Source organism: Gambusia affinis, linkage group LG11, assembly GCF_019740435.1.
Source record: "Gambusia affinis linkage group LG11, SWU_Gaff_1.0, whole genome shotgun sequence".
In the NCBI taxonomy this organism is placed as follows: Eukaryota; Metazoa; Chordata; class Actinopteri; order Cyprinodontiformes; family Poeciliidae; genus Gambusia; species Gambusia affinis.
Genome location: NC_057878.1, coordinates 25,835,870 through 25,853,502, shown reverse-complemented (window position 1 = coordinate 25,853,502; position 17,633 = coordinate 25,835,870). Strand labels below are relative to the sequence as shown.

Genomic DNA, 17,633 nt, shown 5'->3' with positions numbered 1-17,633 from the left:
AAGAACAATCAATTATCCTTACTTGAGCCTCAACAGGGATTGTGTGCAGTTTGTTCTTTTTCTCGCTCTTGGCTTTGCCTTCGTAGTCCCATGTAACCTTGGGAGCAGGCCGGCCCTTAATGGTTGCGGGAATCCTGATTGGATCTCCAGCACGAATGTTGACTAGTTCCTCAGCCATGACATCAATTGTAATGACAGGAGGAACTGCCATAAAGAGAATACATCAATAGAAGGTCAGAGACAAGTAAATTGGTATCTGTTTGATGTTTTGACAGTTCAAGGTTCGACATACGTTGGACATCCTCTATCAGAACTTCGCTGGTGCGTGGGCTGGGGTCGGACTCGCCGATGTCGTTGACAGCGATGATCCTGAAGCGGTAGCGTTTCAACTCACGGAGACTGGGCACGGTGAACTCCGTGGTGGGATGCAGGCTGTCAATGTCGTTGATCTTGTGCCACTCTGATGAGCCTTCATCCTGAATCTGGATAATGTAGCCCTTAATGGGGCTTCCTCCGTCACTCTCCGGTGGCTTCCAGGAGAGCGTGACGCTATGCTTCGTCTTATCTGCAACCTCAGGAGCAGCAGGCATGCTTGGAGGAGCTGGGAGGTGAGAAGAAGTTTGCATTTTTGTAAACCATGTATTTATTAGCTTCAGAAAATATTCCTGCTGCGATGAACTCACTGATCGGATCAACTGCAAAGGCAGAGTCAGAAGGCCCACTGAATGGTCCAGTTCCAGCTGAATTGGAGGCTGCCACCCTGAATTCGTACTCAGTTCCTTCAAACAGTCGAGTCACCTGATTGAAATAGTGATGAATGTGTTTAGTGTTTTTGATGTTTTATCTATTAAAGTGACCACAATAAAATACCTTTAAGCAACAAACCAACCCCAAGAAGCTCACCTGATACTCCCAACCTTTCGTGCCTCTTTTAGTGACTGGCGTCTTGTTAACTTTGGCCCAATAGTCCGTTCCTTTCTCTCTTTTCTCCAGCCAGTACCCAGTGATCATTGAGCCTCCAGTCTCTCTTGGAGGCTCCCATGTTAGTGTCATGGAGGTCTTGGAGTATTCTGCAATAGTTGGTTTCTGTGGCGGGCCAGGAAGACCAAATGGATCTATGATAAGGACTTCCTCCGTTGTACATGGGTCGGATATGCCGTACTTGTTTTCGGCTCTGACTTGGAACAGATAGGTCTTGTTGGTCTCTAACTCCCACACCTATAAAAGAAAGAGCGTTAGCCCTCCACTTTCAGTCACTAAGCGCTTATCATTAATGCTTTTGTTGATAAATCATCTGAACTGTTGTGACATACCCCTAATTTCCTTTCAATTACAGCATTGTTGACCACTTCCCACTGTGGCTCTGGTGGAGCCTCTTCTCCCTCTTCTGGCTCAGGCTGGTCTTTATGCACTTCCTTCCTCTGAATAATGTAGTTGGTCAGCTCGCTTCCACCATTATCAACTGGTGCGTCCCAGTTTAAGTAGCAAGACTCGCCCCTGATGTTTGACACAGCCAGATTCCTGGGAGGGGTTGGTCGGTCTGGGAAGAAAACAAACAGAAAGTCAACACACTAGTCTTTATTAACTTTTTAATTTCTTTATCAGCATGTTGCCCACTCACCAAGCACCATGACATAGACGGTGTGTTTGGCTGAGCCCATGTTGTTGGATGCTGACACAGTGTAGCTGCCGCGGTCCCTCCTGTTGGCAGCTGGGATGGATAGTGTGGTCTTGGCATTCAACCTTCCAGTCACCTCTGTCTCTATCAGCAGAGTCTCTGTCGGCTTGTCGATTAGCACGTCGTCCTTGGACCATTCGATCTTTGGGATGGGGAGTCCAATGATATCAGCGGGGATTTCAATAGGCTCACCCTTCTTCACAGTAATGCAGTCAGCAGTATAGTGCTTCAGCATGTGGACCTCAGGACCAACTGACAGATTGGGAGAGACACCAAAATTCAGGACATGAGGAACAACATTACCAGCATACCTACTGGTTTGACTTTGTTTATATAAATCTTTCTCTAAATAGAAATGATGCATTGGAAGTTTTAATGAAATGTGGTCTCACCTTCATCATCTTGAATTACGACAGTCAGTGGAATGGATGGCTCACTCTCTCCAATAAGATTGACACACTTGATTCTGAACTCGTACATCCAAGCCTCCTCCAGGCCTTCAACAGTGAGAGTCATGTTGGGGCAGATCTCTGTGTTGCAGGGCTCAAAGGCCTGTTGGTCCTGCCTCTTCTTCTCTACGAAGTACCCAATAACTGGGCTGCCACCATCACTGCGCGGTGGTTTCCAGGCCAGAGTGATGGAGTTTTTGGTCCTCTCTGTGTAGTGGAACTTTTCAGGGTATGATGGTGGACCTGCACAGTCATCAAACGCAGTTATGTTTCAGTTAAAAATCCAGCTCTGAATTATTTGAAACCTGGTGATAAAAAGGTTCTGAACTTACCCTGAGGATCGACAGCTTTAATGGGTCCCAGCTCAAAGGGAACACCCAAACCGTACTTGTTCTTGGCGGTGACACGGAAGAAGTACTCCTGTCCCTCCATGATTCCTACACACTCGCACTTGGACGAAGCGGTTTCAACAGGCTGCCTCCATGTGTGCATCTTGGCATCCCTTCGTTCCACAAGAAAGCCTGTCAGATCGCTGCCTCCGTCATCATCTGGGTCATCCCAGTTCAGGAAAATCATCTTACGAGTAACAACAACTGGCTTCAAGTCCTTGACAGGACCAGGGACATCTAAAAATAAATAAGAAAGGCATTAGCATAAAAGTACTGTTTATAACAGTAGGTTCTTGCAGGTTTGCTGGACTTTTAATTACCCATCACTTCCACTCTGGTCGATGCAGACTTGGAGCCACTGGGGTTGCAGGCAGAGATCTGATATTTTCCACAATCCTGCCTCTGGACATTCTTGATTGAGACAACACTGTCGTTGCCCTCACTGAGGATCTCCACACGGTCTTTATCTGGTTTGCCATCATCCTTTGTCCAGGTGATGGATGGATAGGGTTTACCAGTGACTGTAGCAGGAACACGCAGCGTTTCTCCAGCTCTGATGATTATACCATTCTTGATGGCCAGGTCCATGTCAATTACTGGGACCTCTGTGGAATGCAACAAGGAAAGGTTAGAATACAGAAAATACAAATGGTCCAAAAGTAACTATAAGTTCTTGTTTGAGGCAGACCTGCTGGGTTCCGGACAAAAACAGCGTCTGTGAAACCAGGTGTTCCTTCTCCTGCAGCATTGCAGGCGATGACTCTGACTGTGTACTTTGCTCCCTCACGAACTCCATAGACGGTGAAGTTACGCTGCTTCCAGGGACGTTCTGTTGATCTAGACCAGTCCTTGGTACCAGCCATTGCCTGAGGAACAAACAACCAGTCTTGTCTCAGTTCAGGTTTTCAGATGATTTATCAGAAAACAAGGTATATTCCAGAGCAAAAACATAAACTAAATCTTCTTACCTTATCCACATGGTATCCCAGAATCTCTCCTCCTCCATTGTCGGTAGGAGGATCCCACTCGACTTCGATGGAGTGGTCAGTGGTTACCACCACTCTGGCAATGGGAGGTCCAGGTGGCACTACAAGGTTAGAAGTTGATTAAAATATCATCTGACTAGCATCTTGTGTGGTGAAGATCAGTTTTAGATCAGTTTACATACAGATTGGAGCCTGAGCTGTTTTAGGCTCAGAGGGAGGACTGAACTTTCCAGGGCCGGCCTGGTTTTCAGCCGCCACCCTGAAGATGTAAGTGAGTCCCTCCAGGAGACCTTCGACGTTCAGCTCCGTGTCTGGGACGATGTTCCTGGAGATCAGCACAGCAGGAAGGATTATTTTCATGAGCTTGAAGACATGCCTCTGTTTGAATGGGAAGAAATGAGAATCCTAGATTTCCTCACCTGTTGACACGTGCCCAGTGTGAGCTGTTGATCTCCCTGCGCTCCACCCAGTATCCCAGAATAGGGCTGCCATTGTCCTTTGGTACCTCCCAAGTGACCAGCATGCTGTTGGCTGTGATGTCGTCTATTTGTGGCTTATCTGGAGCCTCGGGAGGTTCTGAGAAAAATGAAAAATAATGTTTTATTTTTTTCTACTACTTGCACAGACAAAGCTACTGATAATATTCCCTTATATGTGGATACCGAAAGGATTCTTGGCGATGAGAGATTTGGAAACGCAGGGTGGACCAGGGCCAAACTTGTTTTCAGCTACAACCCTGAAGATATACTCTTTCTTCTCAATGAGTTTGGGCACCAGGTAGCGGCAGCCTCTCAGTGTGCTGGTAACACAACTCCAGCCGAACTCCAGCTTGGAGTTATCCTTCTTCTCCAGGGTGTAGTTGAGGATCTCACTGCCGCCGTCATCCAGAGGAGGATCCCACTTGCAAATGACTGAGTTCTTCCTCACTTCCTCAAATCTAAAGTTCACGGGAGGACCAGGAGTATCTGCACACACAAAAGATAAACTCTTATAGTGTGACAACTCAACTGAAGTATTTAGACTGTCCAAATGTGCGATAACATCAGTGTGTCCTTACCGAGCACGTTGACCTCGCAGGTTGCTGAGGCAATGCCGTGGTCGTTCTCCACCTTCACCATGTAGACCCCATGATCTGGGCGGACTGACTCATTAATGACGATGGAGGACACGCCCCTGTGGCTGTTATTGATGGTCAGACGTTCATTTATGGTGGGATAGTCAGGCTCCTCCACCTCTGGCTCAGCAGCTTCCTCCTCTGGCTTTTTCTCCTCCTCCTTCTTCTCTTCTCCTTCTTTCTTTTCCTCTCCCTCCTTCTTCTCCTCTTTAGTCTCTGTTTCTCCCTCTGGCTTTTTCTCCTCTTCCTTCTTCTCCTCTCCTTCCTTTTTCTCCTCTCCTTCTTTCTTCTCCTCCTCCTTCTTCTCAGGTTTCTTCTTCAGGGGTTTCTCAGGTCTCTTGCGGAGTGGTTCAGGTTGGATCAGCTGGTTGTTCCAGTACCAGGTGATCTGAGGGTACGGTGAGCCAGAAATATTGGCGTCCAGGCAGATCTCGCAGCCTCGCTTCACACTGAGACCGGACTGCAGGCTACCACTGAGGAAAACCTTTGGAGGATCTGAAACACAAAGTCCAATTAACTTAAATTTGACTCTAAAACTTAACAGTAGAACGACAGAAGAGGAATGTGGTACTTAGGAGAACATTGTAGAATTTTTTCTTCTCCTTACCAACAGCATCAGAGGCCTTAACGAACAATGTGTTGCGTGACGGATCACTGATGCCAGCAGCATTTTCAGCTTTGACTCTGAACATGTAGTTCTTGCCCTCTGTTAGTCCTCTGACTGTGTAGGACAGGACAGGAACCAGGAAGTCATTGCACCTCTCCCACTTGTCCTCGCCCTTCTGCTGCCTCTCCAGAATGTAGCCCATGATTTTGGCGCCGCCATCGTACATAGGAGGCTTCCAGGTTAGGGTTATAGTGCTGGAAGTGGGGTTGTGGGTTTCCACGTCCACTGGCGCGTCAGGAGCATCTGGGTCAACAAACACACAATCCAATTATCTTAAATGGTACAGTCAAGTTAAATTATCAACAGGACATTATTTTGACCACTAAATGGGAACAAAGTTGTAATATTACCAGAACAAAATTGCAATAATACGGGAATAAAGTTCTAATATTAAGAGAACAAAGTCATAAAAATACAAGAATTAATTTCTAATATAATTTTATTAGAACAGTTTACTTTTTTCTTATAATATGGCTTCTTTATTCTGCTAAAGTTTTAATTCTATTTTCATAAAACTATGACTTTATTGCGCAATTAATAATTTTTTCCTAGCTTGGCAGTAATTCTCCGTTGTTAGCATCAGCTAGCATTATTTCAATACACATGAGCAGATTGAGGCAAATAGCCTACAATGAGTTAATTTTCATAAATATTTTCACAAAGTAAAATATTTTTCATACGTTTTTGGTCCTCTGCAATGACAGGATTGCGCAGTTCGATGAACTCTCCTCCTCCAATCTTGTTGACGGCCTGGACTCTGAAGTAGTACTCTCCGTTGGGGATGAGGTCTTTCACCGTCCAGCTCACCTTGTTCTCTCCAGACATCATGTTGACGTAGGTCCTCCTACCAGCCTCACGCCGCTGTACCAACAGAGCACCATCAGTTTGTGGTATTCAAACTATCAGAAACTCTTTTGGTTTAAAACTGAAAATGAAGCCGACCTGAAGGACATAGTGAAGAATCGGGCTGCCACCGTCGTAGTCTGGAGGATCCCAGGAAACTTTACATGAGCTCTTTGTGATTTCTGAGGCAACAATATCTTTGCAGGGACCAGGAAGACCTGAAGACACAGAGATAAATACATGTTGAAGAAATGTTTGTAAGCATAAGAGATTAATGTGTTTTCATGGCGAATAAATGGAACCCATGTGATTACCGATGACTTTCACGTTAATGGTTGCACTGGCACTTCCCAGTTTGTTCTCCAGAGTCACTTTATAAACTCCAGCATCGGGGTGAAGGCTGCTGTCAATCTCCAGGTGACAGGAAGTGTACTCCTTCCTGCTCCGAACAAAACAAATCAGTAAGAAACAATCAGAATGAGGAGTTATATACATTTTCTTTGTGTTTAATCTTTAAGCTGTCAGTCAGGGTTCACACACTTTTCCCACGGTAAAATTCAAACACTATTCAAGCATTTTTAAGTAATTTTTCAAACTTTTCCAGCACCACACTTTGGAGATAAAAACAATACATATGAACTAGAAAAAGAGTTTTAATTAACTATTATGTGAAATTTATTACTGTTATTAATACTATCTTGTTTCTATAGCATGTTTAAGAAAAACTAAAGTGTAACAAAATATTATGTTTTGAAAAGTCTCCCCTGTACACCTGACACTAATTTAACAAAAAATCCTCCAATTTCAATAACTTTATATAAACTAATCAATAAGTCATTAAGCCATTGGGAATAATAAATATTCATTACATTGAAACAATACAAATAAATGTTAAAGTAAAACGCTTTCCTGCTCAAATAAAATGCCTAAACATAATTAAAAAGTTACAAAATAATCTCAAAAATTTTCTCACAAAGTTTTCTAGAATTTAGCAAATGGAAATAATTTAGGTAATTCTAACTGACTTAAAACACAAAAAGTTTAGTCAGTGAGAAAAGAAATTCATTATGTGTTTGAAAATATCTGGTTTCAACTCTAAATATTTTCAAGTGCTAGATTGCACTTTATTATAAAACTGTGCAGTTTGAATATCAAGCACTTTCAAGGACTTTATACAGAAAACCTTGAAAACACCTAATTGAAATTCAATCATTTTGAAGGATTTCAAGCACCAGTATGGACCCTGCTGGTCTGTTGGTTGTGTCTGAACCTTAAACTGTTAGTCAGTGTTCTGACCTGAACATGAGACGCTCATCAGCCTTCAGCTCCTTGCCGTCTTTGTGCCAGGTGATTTTGGGAGACGGAACGGCTCTGAAGGGAACTGGGATGTGAAGCTTCTCTGTTTCCACCACAACGAGGTCCAGAGTCTGGAACTCCAGTGTTGGGTTACCTGGGAAAACAAAGAAGAAGAGGATGTTTAGTCATGCTTTGGCTGTTTCTATGTTTGTTTAGGAAACAAATGTGGTGCGCTTACAGTCAGAGTCTTTGGCAAAGACGTTTTCTGAGATGTCGGAGGGCTCACTCTCTCCTACAGAATTGATGGCCCTCACTCTCAGTATGTACTCCTTCTCAGGGACGATGCCCTCCTCCACTCGGTACTTCAGCTCCTTCACTGGTCGGGAGTTGACCCTCATCCACTTCTCAGTTCCAGCCTCGCACATCTCGATGTGATAGCCGCGGATCGGGGAACCGCCGTCCTGCTGCGGAGGCTTCCAGGCGATGGATAGGAAGTCCCTGCTGGCTCCGGTTACATGCAGCTCGATGGGAGGAGATGGGATTCCTGAAGATAACATGAAACAGATTCAGAGCTCAGACCTTAACATTCAGAGACACATAGAGACAGTTACAAAGTCAGCCTTCTATCACCTGAAGAACATTTACAGGATTAAAGAACTGATGTCCCAGCAAAATCTAGAGAAACTCATCCATGTGTTTATCTTCAGTCGCATTGATTTATGAAACATTGATCAACATATTTGTATATCGATGATTTTGATGATGGGCTGTGACAAAATGTAACGCTTTTTACTGGTTTCTCAATTGGTGACTGTTTGATGTTTTTATGATATAAAGCACTCTGAGCTGCTTATTGCTGAAATGCGCTATAGAAATAAACTTGAATGATTGATTGTGGACTCCAACACATTGGATTCAGACTGACCTGTTGGATCTTCAATGGTCAAGATCTCTGTAGGTTCACACGGGTGTCCGACTCCGGCCTCATTCTCAGCTCGGACCTGGAACTGGACTTCTGTTCCCTCAATAACATCCGTTACCCGGTATTTACAGTCTGGACCAGAAGTCTTTCCACATTTCACCCAGCGTGTTCCAAGCTTCTCCTTCTTCTCAATAGAGTACCTGGATGGAGTAAACGCCAGAAGATGAGCATAATGGGAACAACATTGAACAGTACTGCAGCCTGAATGAGGCTGAGTGAAGAAATATCACCTGAGTATGGGTCTACCGCCGTCATTTTTAGGTGCCTCCCATTCCAGATCCACATACTTTTTGGTCACAGAGTAGACGGTGAGTGCATAGGGCGGCCCAGGAGTAGCTGCAACAGAAATGTTGTATTTTCAATGACATAACAGATTTTATGTAGCTATGTTTCCATTACATAAGTGTGCAAAATTTGTTAATATTCCGCTAATGTAAAAAAACAGACAAAAAAAAAACACAATTTTGAAATTGCGGCATTTCCAAAAAATAAAAAATATCTAAAAAATATTTGCAATGGAAATGTTTACTGATTCACCACTTACTGAAAGTATCCTTGGCCAACACGGAGTCCTCCAGCTCGCAGAACGGCCCGACACCCACGGCGTTCTCTGCGGCGACTCTGAACACGTACAGAGCTCCGTCGTTGAGCGGCGTCACGGTGGTCTTCAGCTCCTTCACGGTGGTGTCCACCGCCTGCCAGCCTTTACGCCTGACGTCGCGCTTCTCCACAACGTAGTTAGTGATGCGAGATCCTCCGTCACGCTCCGGAGCCGTCCACTTCAAGTCAGCGCTGCTCCGGCTGATACTCACGACCTCCAACCATCGAGGAGCCGATGGAGGATCTGAGGAGGATTAAGGAGAAGTGTCTTCAGCTTCATTTACTCAGATGACAACACAAAGCCACAAAATAGAAATTGTAAAATGAGGTCTTCCCTCAAGGACTAGTCCTAGAACCTAAATTATTTATACTTTATTTAAATGATATTTTTACAGCCTCCAGTTGTTTGAAATGTATAACTTTTGCAAACAATTTAAACTTTTTTTATGAATATGGATGAACTAATACAAACAGTAGGCAAAGAGTGAAGCTGAGTTAATAAAAAAAAGTGGTTTGATTTTTATGATTTTACTAAATTTATAGTATTTTCTGATAAACGGATATATAATAATGTAAAGGTACATATAAATGATGTTGAAATCAATATTATTTATGAGACGTTTTGGGATCATTCTTGAAAACAAACTTATTGAAAGTTAATATATTAAAAACAAAATTGCAAAAACTATTGGAATATGGATGAAAATAAAAGATTTAATAAATGTAAAAGGCTTACATGTTATATACTCTGAGTCTATAAGTAGGGTGGGTAAGTATAAGCCTCAGCTTCAGTTTGTTCCTTTTTTGGTAAATTATTGGTTTGTAATGTAGAATTTTGTTTGGGTTTTTTGTCAAGTTGTCAATTTACCAAACTAAAATAAAGTGAATTTCAATCTACCATGTTTGGAAATGCCCTTGTATTATCTGGGATTATCTGGAATCTCCTGAACATTTTGTTCTTTACATTCACTTAGACAAAAGGTTTTGCTCTTTCTGAGTGTTTGTCTTACTCAGCCTCTCCTTGCACAGCACTGGGTCGCTGGGCTCGCTGGGTTCACTCTCCCCGGCCACGTTAATGGCTCTCACTCTGAACGAATACTCCTGCTTCTCCATCAGGCCCTTCAGGAAGAACTCCAGGAGGCTGATGTTCTCTGCCACACGGATCCAGTCTGTGGTTCCGCTCTTCAACATCTCGATGACGTAGCTGTCGATCTTGGCCCCGCCGTCATGCTCGGGTTTGGTCCAAGTCAGGAAGCAGGAAGTCTTGGCTACATCCTTCACTGCGGGTTTACCAGGAGGCCAAGGAGGATCTGGAAAAAGAGCAAACATAAGGGATTTAATTTACTTTGTAACCTTAAATGATAAAATAAGATAAGATAAGAATCATGTGGTACCAATAGGGTCTTTGATAAGGATTTGATCTGTCTCTTTGCTGGGTTTTCCAGTTCCAGCCAGATTTTCAGCCAGGACTCTGAACTTGTACTTCTTCCTTGTGGGAAGACCTTTCACTCTGCAGGAAATCAGGACAATGTCAGTAAAATCTCCACCAAAGACACTCCTGACCAGACACTGAGCTGGCCTCACCTGTAGTTGGTGTCTTTGATGGGCAGCTTGTTGCACCGTATCCACTTGTCATGGTCCGGCTCGTATCGCTCCACCCAGTAACCTGTGATGGGGCTGCCTCCATCCTCATCCGGCTCGTACCAGTTCAGGGTCACGGCGTCTTTGGCGATGTCTGAAGGCTCCAGTTTGTAGGGAGCTCCAGGGGTGTCTGGACCAAACAAAACAATCACATTAGATCTTGCAGAATTTAGCAGAGTTTTCAATTAACTTAAATGTAACCTATTATGCTTCCATGAACAGATCTATGGGCTAAACAAATCATGTTAATTGCATTTTTTTTTTTTTTTTGACAAAATCATTCTTAGATAAAGAGATTTTAATCTGATCAGTTCTGCTTATTTTGAGTTCCTTTCACAATGAGCTGCTTTTGGGCTTTTGTCACTTTTAATCCAAATGAGCTGCTGCTGGCCACGCCTCCCAACTCAACGTTTACACTCACATGTGAAAATGGTTACAAACAGATGCACTACTATACAACAGCACATCTTTGAAAAGCAGAAGTGGAGCCTCCTGCACAACCTCCAAGAATGCAGCAGTGGTTTCTGGATTGTAAGTCAGCAATAAAGCACTACTTTACAGCGGTAAAATCAGCTGACCAAAAGGTCTGGATATCATGTTTGGTTGCTAGGTGACAGGCAGAACTCTGCTGGGGTTACTAGGTACCGAGCTGGGTTAGAAAAGAAGGGGTTACACTGTTAGTATTCTGCTGATTTGTAACTTACATTAAGAAGGCTTATGAAACGGATCATTTTCTGAACAAAAAACATTAACTTACTGCTATAAAACATATTTTTTAAGTTAATGTTAGCCTTTTTTTAGAAGAAGTATAGATCCAAATGAAAGTACAAAAATGTGCAAAATATGAATTTGTAAGAGTGTTTGCAGGATTTAACTTAGCTGAAAAAACGTTGTGAAAGTTTATTGTTTCTATTTACAAAGTCTAACTACTTGATTCGGATCACCTACCAAACGGATATCTGGCGATGATGGGCGGGTGTTCAGCTGGTGGACCAACACCAAACTGATTCTCAGCGAACGCTCTGAAGATGTACTCCTTGAACTTGACCAGGCCGACTGCCTTGTATGTTGTCTGTTTGACGGTGGAGGACAGCCGGTGCCAGATCTCGCTGTCGGCAGCTCGGCGCTCCACGATGTAGTTGGTGACTCTGGAGCCGCCGTCGTCGCGCGGCGGGTTCCAGGCCAGGAGGCAGGTTTCGTTGGTGATCTCAGAAATGTCGAAGGCAGCAGGAGGACCAGGTTTGTCTGTTTTACATCAGAAATACTGATTTAATTACAACTTAAACTGAGAAAGACATTACATTTCTGGACTGTAAACTCTTCTCACCAAGGATGTTGACATCCACAGTGGCGGTGGCACGGCCGCTGCTGTTGGTCGCCTCAATGATGTAGGTGGAGCTGTCGTCTCTCTTGGTCTTAGCAACGGTGATGGTGGAATGTCCTGGCTTGGTGTCGATGGACACCCTGTCGTCTGGCTTCAGAACCAGGTCTGCCTTGGTCCACTTCACTCGGGGTTCAGGCTTACCCTTAACTTCAGCTGGGAGTTCGATCTTGCTGCCAGCCTTGGCCGTCAGACCGGCCAGAAGCTTGGCGTCAAGCTGGATCTCTGGAGCCTCTGAGGATGGGATAACGATAAAAACTCATCAGAAACTACTCGTCTTGATTATATCTTTAGCGTTTTGAATTTTTCTTAGACTGTGTGTCACTGGGCCTGTCATAATAAATTTTGTTGGTTGATAAATTTGTCCAAGAAATTATTCTAATAAATGATAATATTGTCATTTTTGAGACTATTTTCCGCTGATTCTTTATTAGTTCTAGAAAAACGAATCTTTCTAAATAGTATCTTTTCAACAATAAGTGGAGCATCTATTTAACTATTGTTGTCCAAATGGAAATGATTGAGATTATTTTAATTTATCATGCAATTTTCAGCTCATTGTGACAGGCTTTTGTGTCACAGAAATAATGGATGCATAAACATAAATAATGCTCCTGAAAAACATTCCTTTTTGTATTAGCTTCTCTAAGACACCAGTCACAAAACGAAGTGTGATTTATATCATTAAGCTGCAAATTGAAACTGCATTTTAATCATATTTGTTAGATATTTATTATTGCTTTTATTGAACAGTGAAAAAAATAGCAAAATACTGATTGGAATTTATCATGACAAAGTTAAACCAAAATTCTTACCATGATAAGAAGTTTATCACGATAAATGATAATACAGTAACTTCCCACCTTACACTGATCTCTATCAAGGAGAAAGTCCATGTTATTACCTATAGGATCAACAGCCTGGATCTCGTCTGTGGGCTTGCAGGGCCGGCTGGCTCCGAGTCGGTTCAGAGCTCGGACTCTGTAGGCGTACCACTCGCCCTCGATCAGACCGGTCACCTGGCACTTCAGCTCCGGTATCGTGTCTCCGCAGGGCTCCCACTTATCTGTGCCTCTCTGGCAGCGCTCCACGTTGTAGCCTCGGATGCCGGTGCCACCGTCATACTTTGGCGGCTCCCAGGTGAGGAAGATGCCACTGGCTGACTTGTCTCTCCACCTCAGGTTCTCTGGTGGGTCTGGCACAGCTGGATAGAGGGCAAAGTGTACGGGTTAGAAAATCAGAAGAAGATATAAAGGCTTGGAGATTTTTATTTATTTTTATTATTTTTTTAACTGTGTATCATTTATTTGCTCATCAGGAGATCATACATATATAGATGTTACATACATTGTACAAAGCTTACATTACTTCTCCGATTTTTTGTTTTCTTTTTTACACAGTTTTTTTCCCCTTCCCTCTTAGGCTTGGAGATTTCTAATGTGGATCAATATAGTTGGTGTATATTTGTGTAATGATTTTGATAATAGTATTTGACTAAATTAAATGCTAACTGCCTGTTTTATTTTTGGTGACAAGGCCGTTTTTATGATGTAAAGCTCTTACTGATATGTGCTATGCAAATAAACTTGAGTTGTTTTTTATAAGATGCAGATATTAGCCAAAATGCCATCTACAATCTTAGATTATTCATGTCTTTGAAGGTTTAAATGTTAACTGTGCAGTTAGTCTGACTTACTGGCTGGAGAAGAGACATTGACGGGCTCATCGATGTACGCTGGCTCTCCTGGGCCGCACTTGTTGCAGGCGGTGACTCTGAACAGATACTCTTTTCCTTCAACCACATCGGTGACGGTGAACTCCAGATCCTGGATCCCTGTTACAACCTGAAACAGTTTGATTCTGTTACCACCAAGGCCACAGATTGTCTCACTTCTGATTTATTCCTTATCCCAGATAAATGATGGTGGTTGAATCCAGACACTGTTGTCGTACCTTCACCCAGGTCTTACGGGACACGTCCCGTTTTTCCACCTGATAGCCGGTTAGAGGACTTCCTCCATCGTGTTCTGGAGCCTCCCAGCTAAGATGGACGTGCTGCCGGGTCACCTCTAGAACCTTGAAGTCTTTGGGAGCGCTGGGTGCAGCTGGAAACAAAAACACAAACAATGAGTTAAAAACAATGATCAAAATCCATTTTCCCTCCAGATTTGCAGTATTTTTCCGTACCGATGACGTTGACTTCGATGTCTCCAGACACAGACGTGACGTCATTCTCCAGGTGGAGGGTGTAGATGCCTTTGTCTGGCCGGACGCTCGGCGTGATCAGAAGTTCTGTGAAAGTGGACTTGGTCATCAAGGAGACGCGTTCGTCTGCGGTCGTGACCTCCTTCTCTCCGAAGGTCCACTTGGCGACGGGGGTTGGGTATCCAGTGATGGGAACTCTGATGGTGAGAGGCTGAGGGACGATCACTTCCAGGCCGTCTTTGAAAGCACTCAGGTCAAAAGATGGAGCAACTGGAGAGGCATGATGAGAACAAAGGCCTTATTTTAACACCTCATTTTCTCTTACATTGGTGAAAAACTAATTTTTCATTTTTTGGAGTCACTGTCAATTCGACAAATGTCACGTCTCTCACAATGTGGGTCGTCTGCCAGCAGGGGTCCGATGACGTTTGACGGATCAGAAACTCCTGCAGCATTTTCAGCAAACACTCTGTAGTTGTACTTGGTTCCATATTTCAGGCCCGACACCTGAAAAACATGCAAAGATGTTAGAAAGCGAAGTTGAACACAAATCTGTGATCCTCAGTAAGATGATTATAGATTTCAAGCAGCATGCTGTCTTAAGTAATTCAGAAGTTGTAGAAGTAAGGCAACTTTAACTGCTTTCGAGTTGTATGAGCTGCCATACGATGGCGTATCAGGAACATTGTAGACAGAGAAAAAAAGTACATTTTAATCCTAAAATTTTGGGATTAATCTCAGAAATTTTCTTTAAAAAGTGAAAAATTTGCATAAAAAATGCAAAAATTCTAATTTGAATTTGAAAAGGTAAAAATGTACAACTTCTGGAAATTTTTTTAGTTTGAAAGGTCAAACATTTCTGATGTCGAAACTTATAAAGAATGTGATACATAATACAAAATATGAATTTGATGCAGTAAGGTGTTTGGTATCTCCCTACCAAGATGCAAATTAAAAACTTTAAAAAAGGCTATAAATGGAGGAAGATGTTACTTTTGATTAATTCAAGAAATCGGACAAGTAATTATTTGACCTACCAATCACCAATTAGATCCGGTCAACTGAAAACTAGTTGACAACAATCTGACTCACTGACTCATAGTTAGAACATCATGTTACAGACAGAAAACGGGTCATCTGGGTGTTTGTAAGGCCGTCATCCTGCACCTTGTAGAAGAGGTCTGGGCAGAGGCGTGCGTTGCAGCGGAGCCACTTGTCGGTTCCCTCCTCGCAGCGTTCGATGATGTAGCCTGTGATGATGCTGCCGCCGTTTTTCAGAGGCGTCTCCCAGGTGAGCTGCACTGAGCTCTTGTTCTGGTCCTGCCAGGTCAGGTTCTGAGGTGGACTGGGACGTTCTGCAGAGAGGAAAAAAAACAGATTAGGAACTTCAGACTGAGACTGGAAGGCTAATTTTGTAGTAAAGATAATTTACTGTCCAGTCCTCACCAATTGGATCCATGATCTTCACAGGTCGTGAAGCGGCGCTGGGTTTGCCCTCGCCAGCTTTGTTCTCAGCTTTGACTCTGAAGATGTACTCCTTGTTCTCGATGACGTCATTGATGATGGCGCTGAGCTCGCCGGCTTTCGTCACCTGGACAGGCGACCACTTCACCGACGTCCTGTCGCGCAGCTCCACGATGTAGGAGGTGATGGGAGAGCCTCCGTCCGACACTGGAGGGTCCCAGGAGACAGTGCAGCCAAACTTGGTGACGTTTCCAACGTCAACATTCAGAGGAGCTTCAGGAACGTCTGAAACCAAGAAAAGGATATGGAATGTTTCATATACCAGCTACCAAAAACACAAAGTTATTGCCAAAAACAGAAACAGCTATGTTGATTTTAAAAGCAGTAGAAATCCAAATAGAAGTATAAAAACATGTAAAATGTGTAATAGGTGTCTTTTAATGCCCAATTTAAATTGTTAATTGTATTTATCATCAATAGGAGCAGAAGAGTATGTTCAAAGTTAACCCTACCAAACTTGTTCTTTGCTTGCACAGCTTCGTCCGTCTCAACGAAGGGTCCGTTGCCGACCCTGTTTCGGGCGCTGACTCTGAAGAAGTAGAAGGAGTCCTTCTGCAGCCCCGTCACTGTGTACTCGGGGCTCTCTGAGTGATCGGTGGCCAGAGTCCAGGTCTTACGCTTCACATCGCGTCTCTCAACCACATAACTGATCACTTTGCTGCCGCCGTCGTTCTCAGGCTCCTCCCACGCCAGGCTGACCTCGCCGTCCGCGGTGTCGACCACCTGAAGGTTCTTCACGGGTCCGGGAACATCTGGAATGAAGATTTGCAACATTTGAAGATGTTTCAAATATTTCAAACAACTTGTGCTAACCATATTTTTGGAAAATTATGAATTGGAACTGCCACTCTAACATGTAACCATCTCCAGTTGACTTTAGTCAACATATTTTTCTCCACAGAAAGCTCACCGATGACATCCAGGTTGATGAAAGCTTCTCCCTGTCCGTGTTTGTTCTTGATGACGATCTTGTAGCGGCCTTGGTCCGACTTCTTCGGGTCCTTCAGCCGGTACTCGGTGCGCTCGGCGGAGGTGTAGATGTTATCTTTGGGCAGACTCTGGTTGTCGTACAGCCAGTCAGCCTCGGCCTGAGGGTAGGCGCTGTACGGGACGGCCAAGACGATGGGCTTTCCTGCGTCTGTGACGTAGCTCTGATCGGAGGTCTTTATCTGAGGAACAGCTGGGAAGAGAACAAAAGGTTCAAAAACGGAACATCTTTTTCTCTTTTCAACTAAGCTACTAACAAATGCTGCAAGACCTGCTCCTGCACACTGTGGAAAGACTTACAAATGAAGAAATATTTAAAATTTAGCAGACGTAAGGGTTGCTCATTAATCTTTCTCCAGTGATCCGGATGCTCACCTGCCAGCTCCAGCTTGGCCCTGGCGTCCTTGTCCTTGACGATGACTCTGTACAGTCCCTGGTCTCTGGGTCGGATCTCGCAGACCTGCAGCCGGTGCAGCTTCCCCTCGCTCATCATCTGGAACTTGTCTCCCTGGACGACGGTCATGTTGTTGCGCAGCCATTTCACCTCCACCCGGTCCTTGTTGAGCTCCACCTCGAACACGACGTCCGAGCCCGGAGGCTCAAACACGTCCTGTGGAGGTCTGATGATCTCCACTGGAATCTCTGCGGGTAACACAAACAGCCATAAAGATTATTACCAAGTAGTTTTTGTCTAGTTTCTAGTGCAAACGTCTAAGTAAACTGAAAATAAAACAAAACTAGCTTACAAGTACGCTTTCAGCCAGACATGGGAGCTTGTATTTGTGTCACATGTAGATTATTTCACTTATAACATGGTAATATATTTTGTTACAAGTACAATAACCTGTCAGTGAAACTAGTATTTTTTAATCAATATTAAGGAAGTATTGA

General features: G+C 43.7%; 1 protein-coding gene across 1 annotated transcript in view; it reads right to left on the bottom strand.

The window, feature by feature from the left end:
- The window catches only part of ttn.2 (titin, tandem duplicate 2), a 218,530-nt gene that overhangs the window by 76,747 nt on the left and 124,150 nt on the right, over positions 1 to 17,633 (bottom strand). The window contains exons 129-167 of the mRNA XM_044131634.1: positions 17,118 to 17,384; positions 16,666 to 16,935; positions 16,208 to 16,507; positions 15,678 to 15,980; positions 15,399 to 15,586; positions 14,624 to 14,738; positions 14,214 to 14,501; positions 13,980 to 14,131; positions 13,723 to 13,870; positions 12,931 to 13,230; positions 11,973 to 12,260; positions 11,594 to 11,890; positions 10,589 to 10,775; positions 10,399 to 10,514; positions 10,015 to 10,314; positions 8,949 to 9,248; positions 8,635 to 8,740; positions 8,348 to 8,544; positions 7,661 to 7,966; positions 7,423 to 7,576; positions 6,441 to 6,565; positions 6,226 to 6,344; positions 5,964 to 6,144; positions 5,224 to 5,526; positions 4,560 to 5,111; positions 4,165 to 4,467; positions 3,922 to 4,078; positions 3,685 to 3,827; positions 3,485 to 3,603; positions 3,205 to 3,382; positions 2,837 to 3,121; positions 2,460 to 2,753; positions 2,071 to 2,370; positions 1,622 to 1,930; positions 1,314 to 1,540; positions 904 to 1,218; positions 684 to 798; positions 293 to 601; positions 23 to 204 (exon numbers count right to left, since the gene is read on the bottom strand). Of these exons, the coding sequence (XP_043987569.1) occupies positions 23 to 204; positions 293 to 601; positions 684 to 798; positions 904 to 1,218; positions 1,314 to 1,540; positions 1,622 to 1,930; positions 2,071 to 2,370; positions 2,460 to 2,753; positions 2,837 to 3,121; positions 3,205 to 3,382; positions 3,485 to 3,603; positions 3,685 to 3,827; positions 3,922 to 4,078; positions 4,165 to 4,467; positions 4,560 to 5,111; positions 5,224 to 5,526; positions 5,964 to 6,144; positions 6,226 to 6,344; positions 6,441 to 6,565; positions 7,423 to 7,576; positions 7,661 to 7,966; positions 8,348 to 8,544; positions 8,635 to 8,740; positions 8,949 to 9,248; positions 10,015 to 10,314; positions 10,399 to 10,514; positions 10,589 to 10,775; positions 11,594 to 11,890; positions 11,973 to 12,260; positions 12,931 to 13,230; positions 13,723 to 13,870; positions 13,980 to 14,131; positions 14,214 to 14,501; positions 14,624 to 14,738; positions 15,399 to 15,586; positions 15,678 to 15,980; positions 16,208 to 16,507; positions 16,666 to 16,935; positions 17,118 to 17,384 (9,098 nt within the window). The remainder of the gene's footprint in view (positions 1 to 22; positions 205 to 292; positions 602 to 683; positions 799 to 903; positions 1,219 to 1,313; positions 1,541 to 1,621; positions 1,931 to 2,070; positions 2,371 to 2,459; positions 2,754 to 2,836; positions 3,122 to 3,204; positions 3,383 to 3,484; positions 3,604 to 3,684; positions 3,828 to 3,921; positions 4,079 to 4,164; positions 4,468 to 4,559; positions 5,112 to 5,223; positions 5,527 to 5,963; positions 6,145 to 6,225; positions 6,345 to 6,440; positions 6,566 to 7,422; positions 7,577 to 7,660; positions 7,967 to 8,347; positions 8,545 to 8,634; positions 8,741 to 8,948; positions 9,249 to 10,014; positions 10,315 to 10,398; positions 10,515 to 10,588; positions 10,776 to 11,593; positions 11,891 to 11,972; positions 12,261 to 12,930; positions 13,231 to 13,722; positions 13,871 to 13,979; positions 14,132 to 14,213; positions 14,502 to 14,623; positions 14,739 to 15,398; positions 15,587 to 15,677; positions 15,981 to 16,207; positions 16,508 to 16,665; positions 16,936 to 17,117; positions 17,385 to 17,633) is intronic.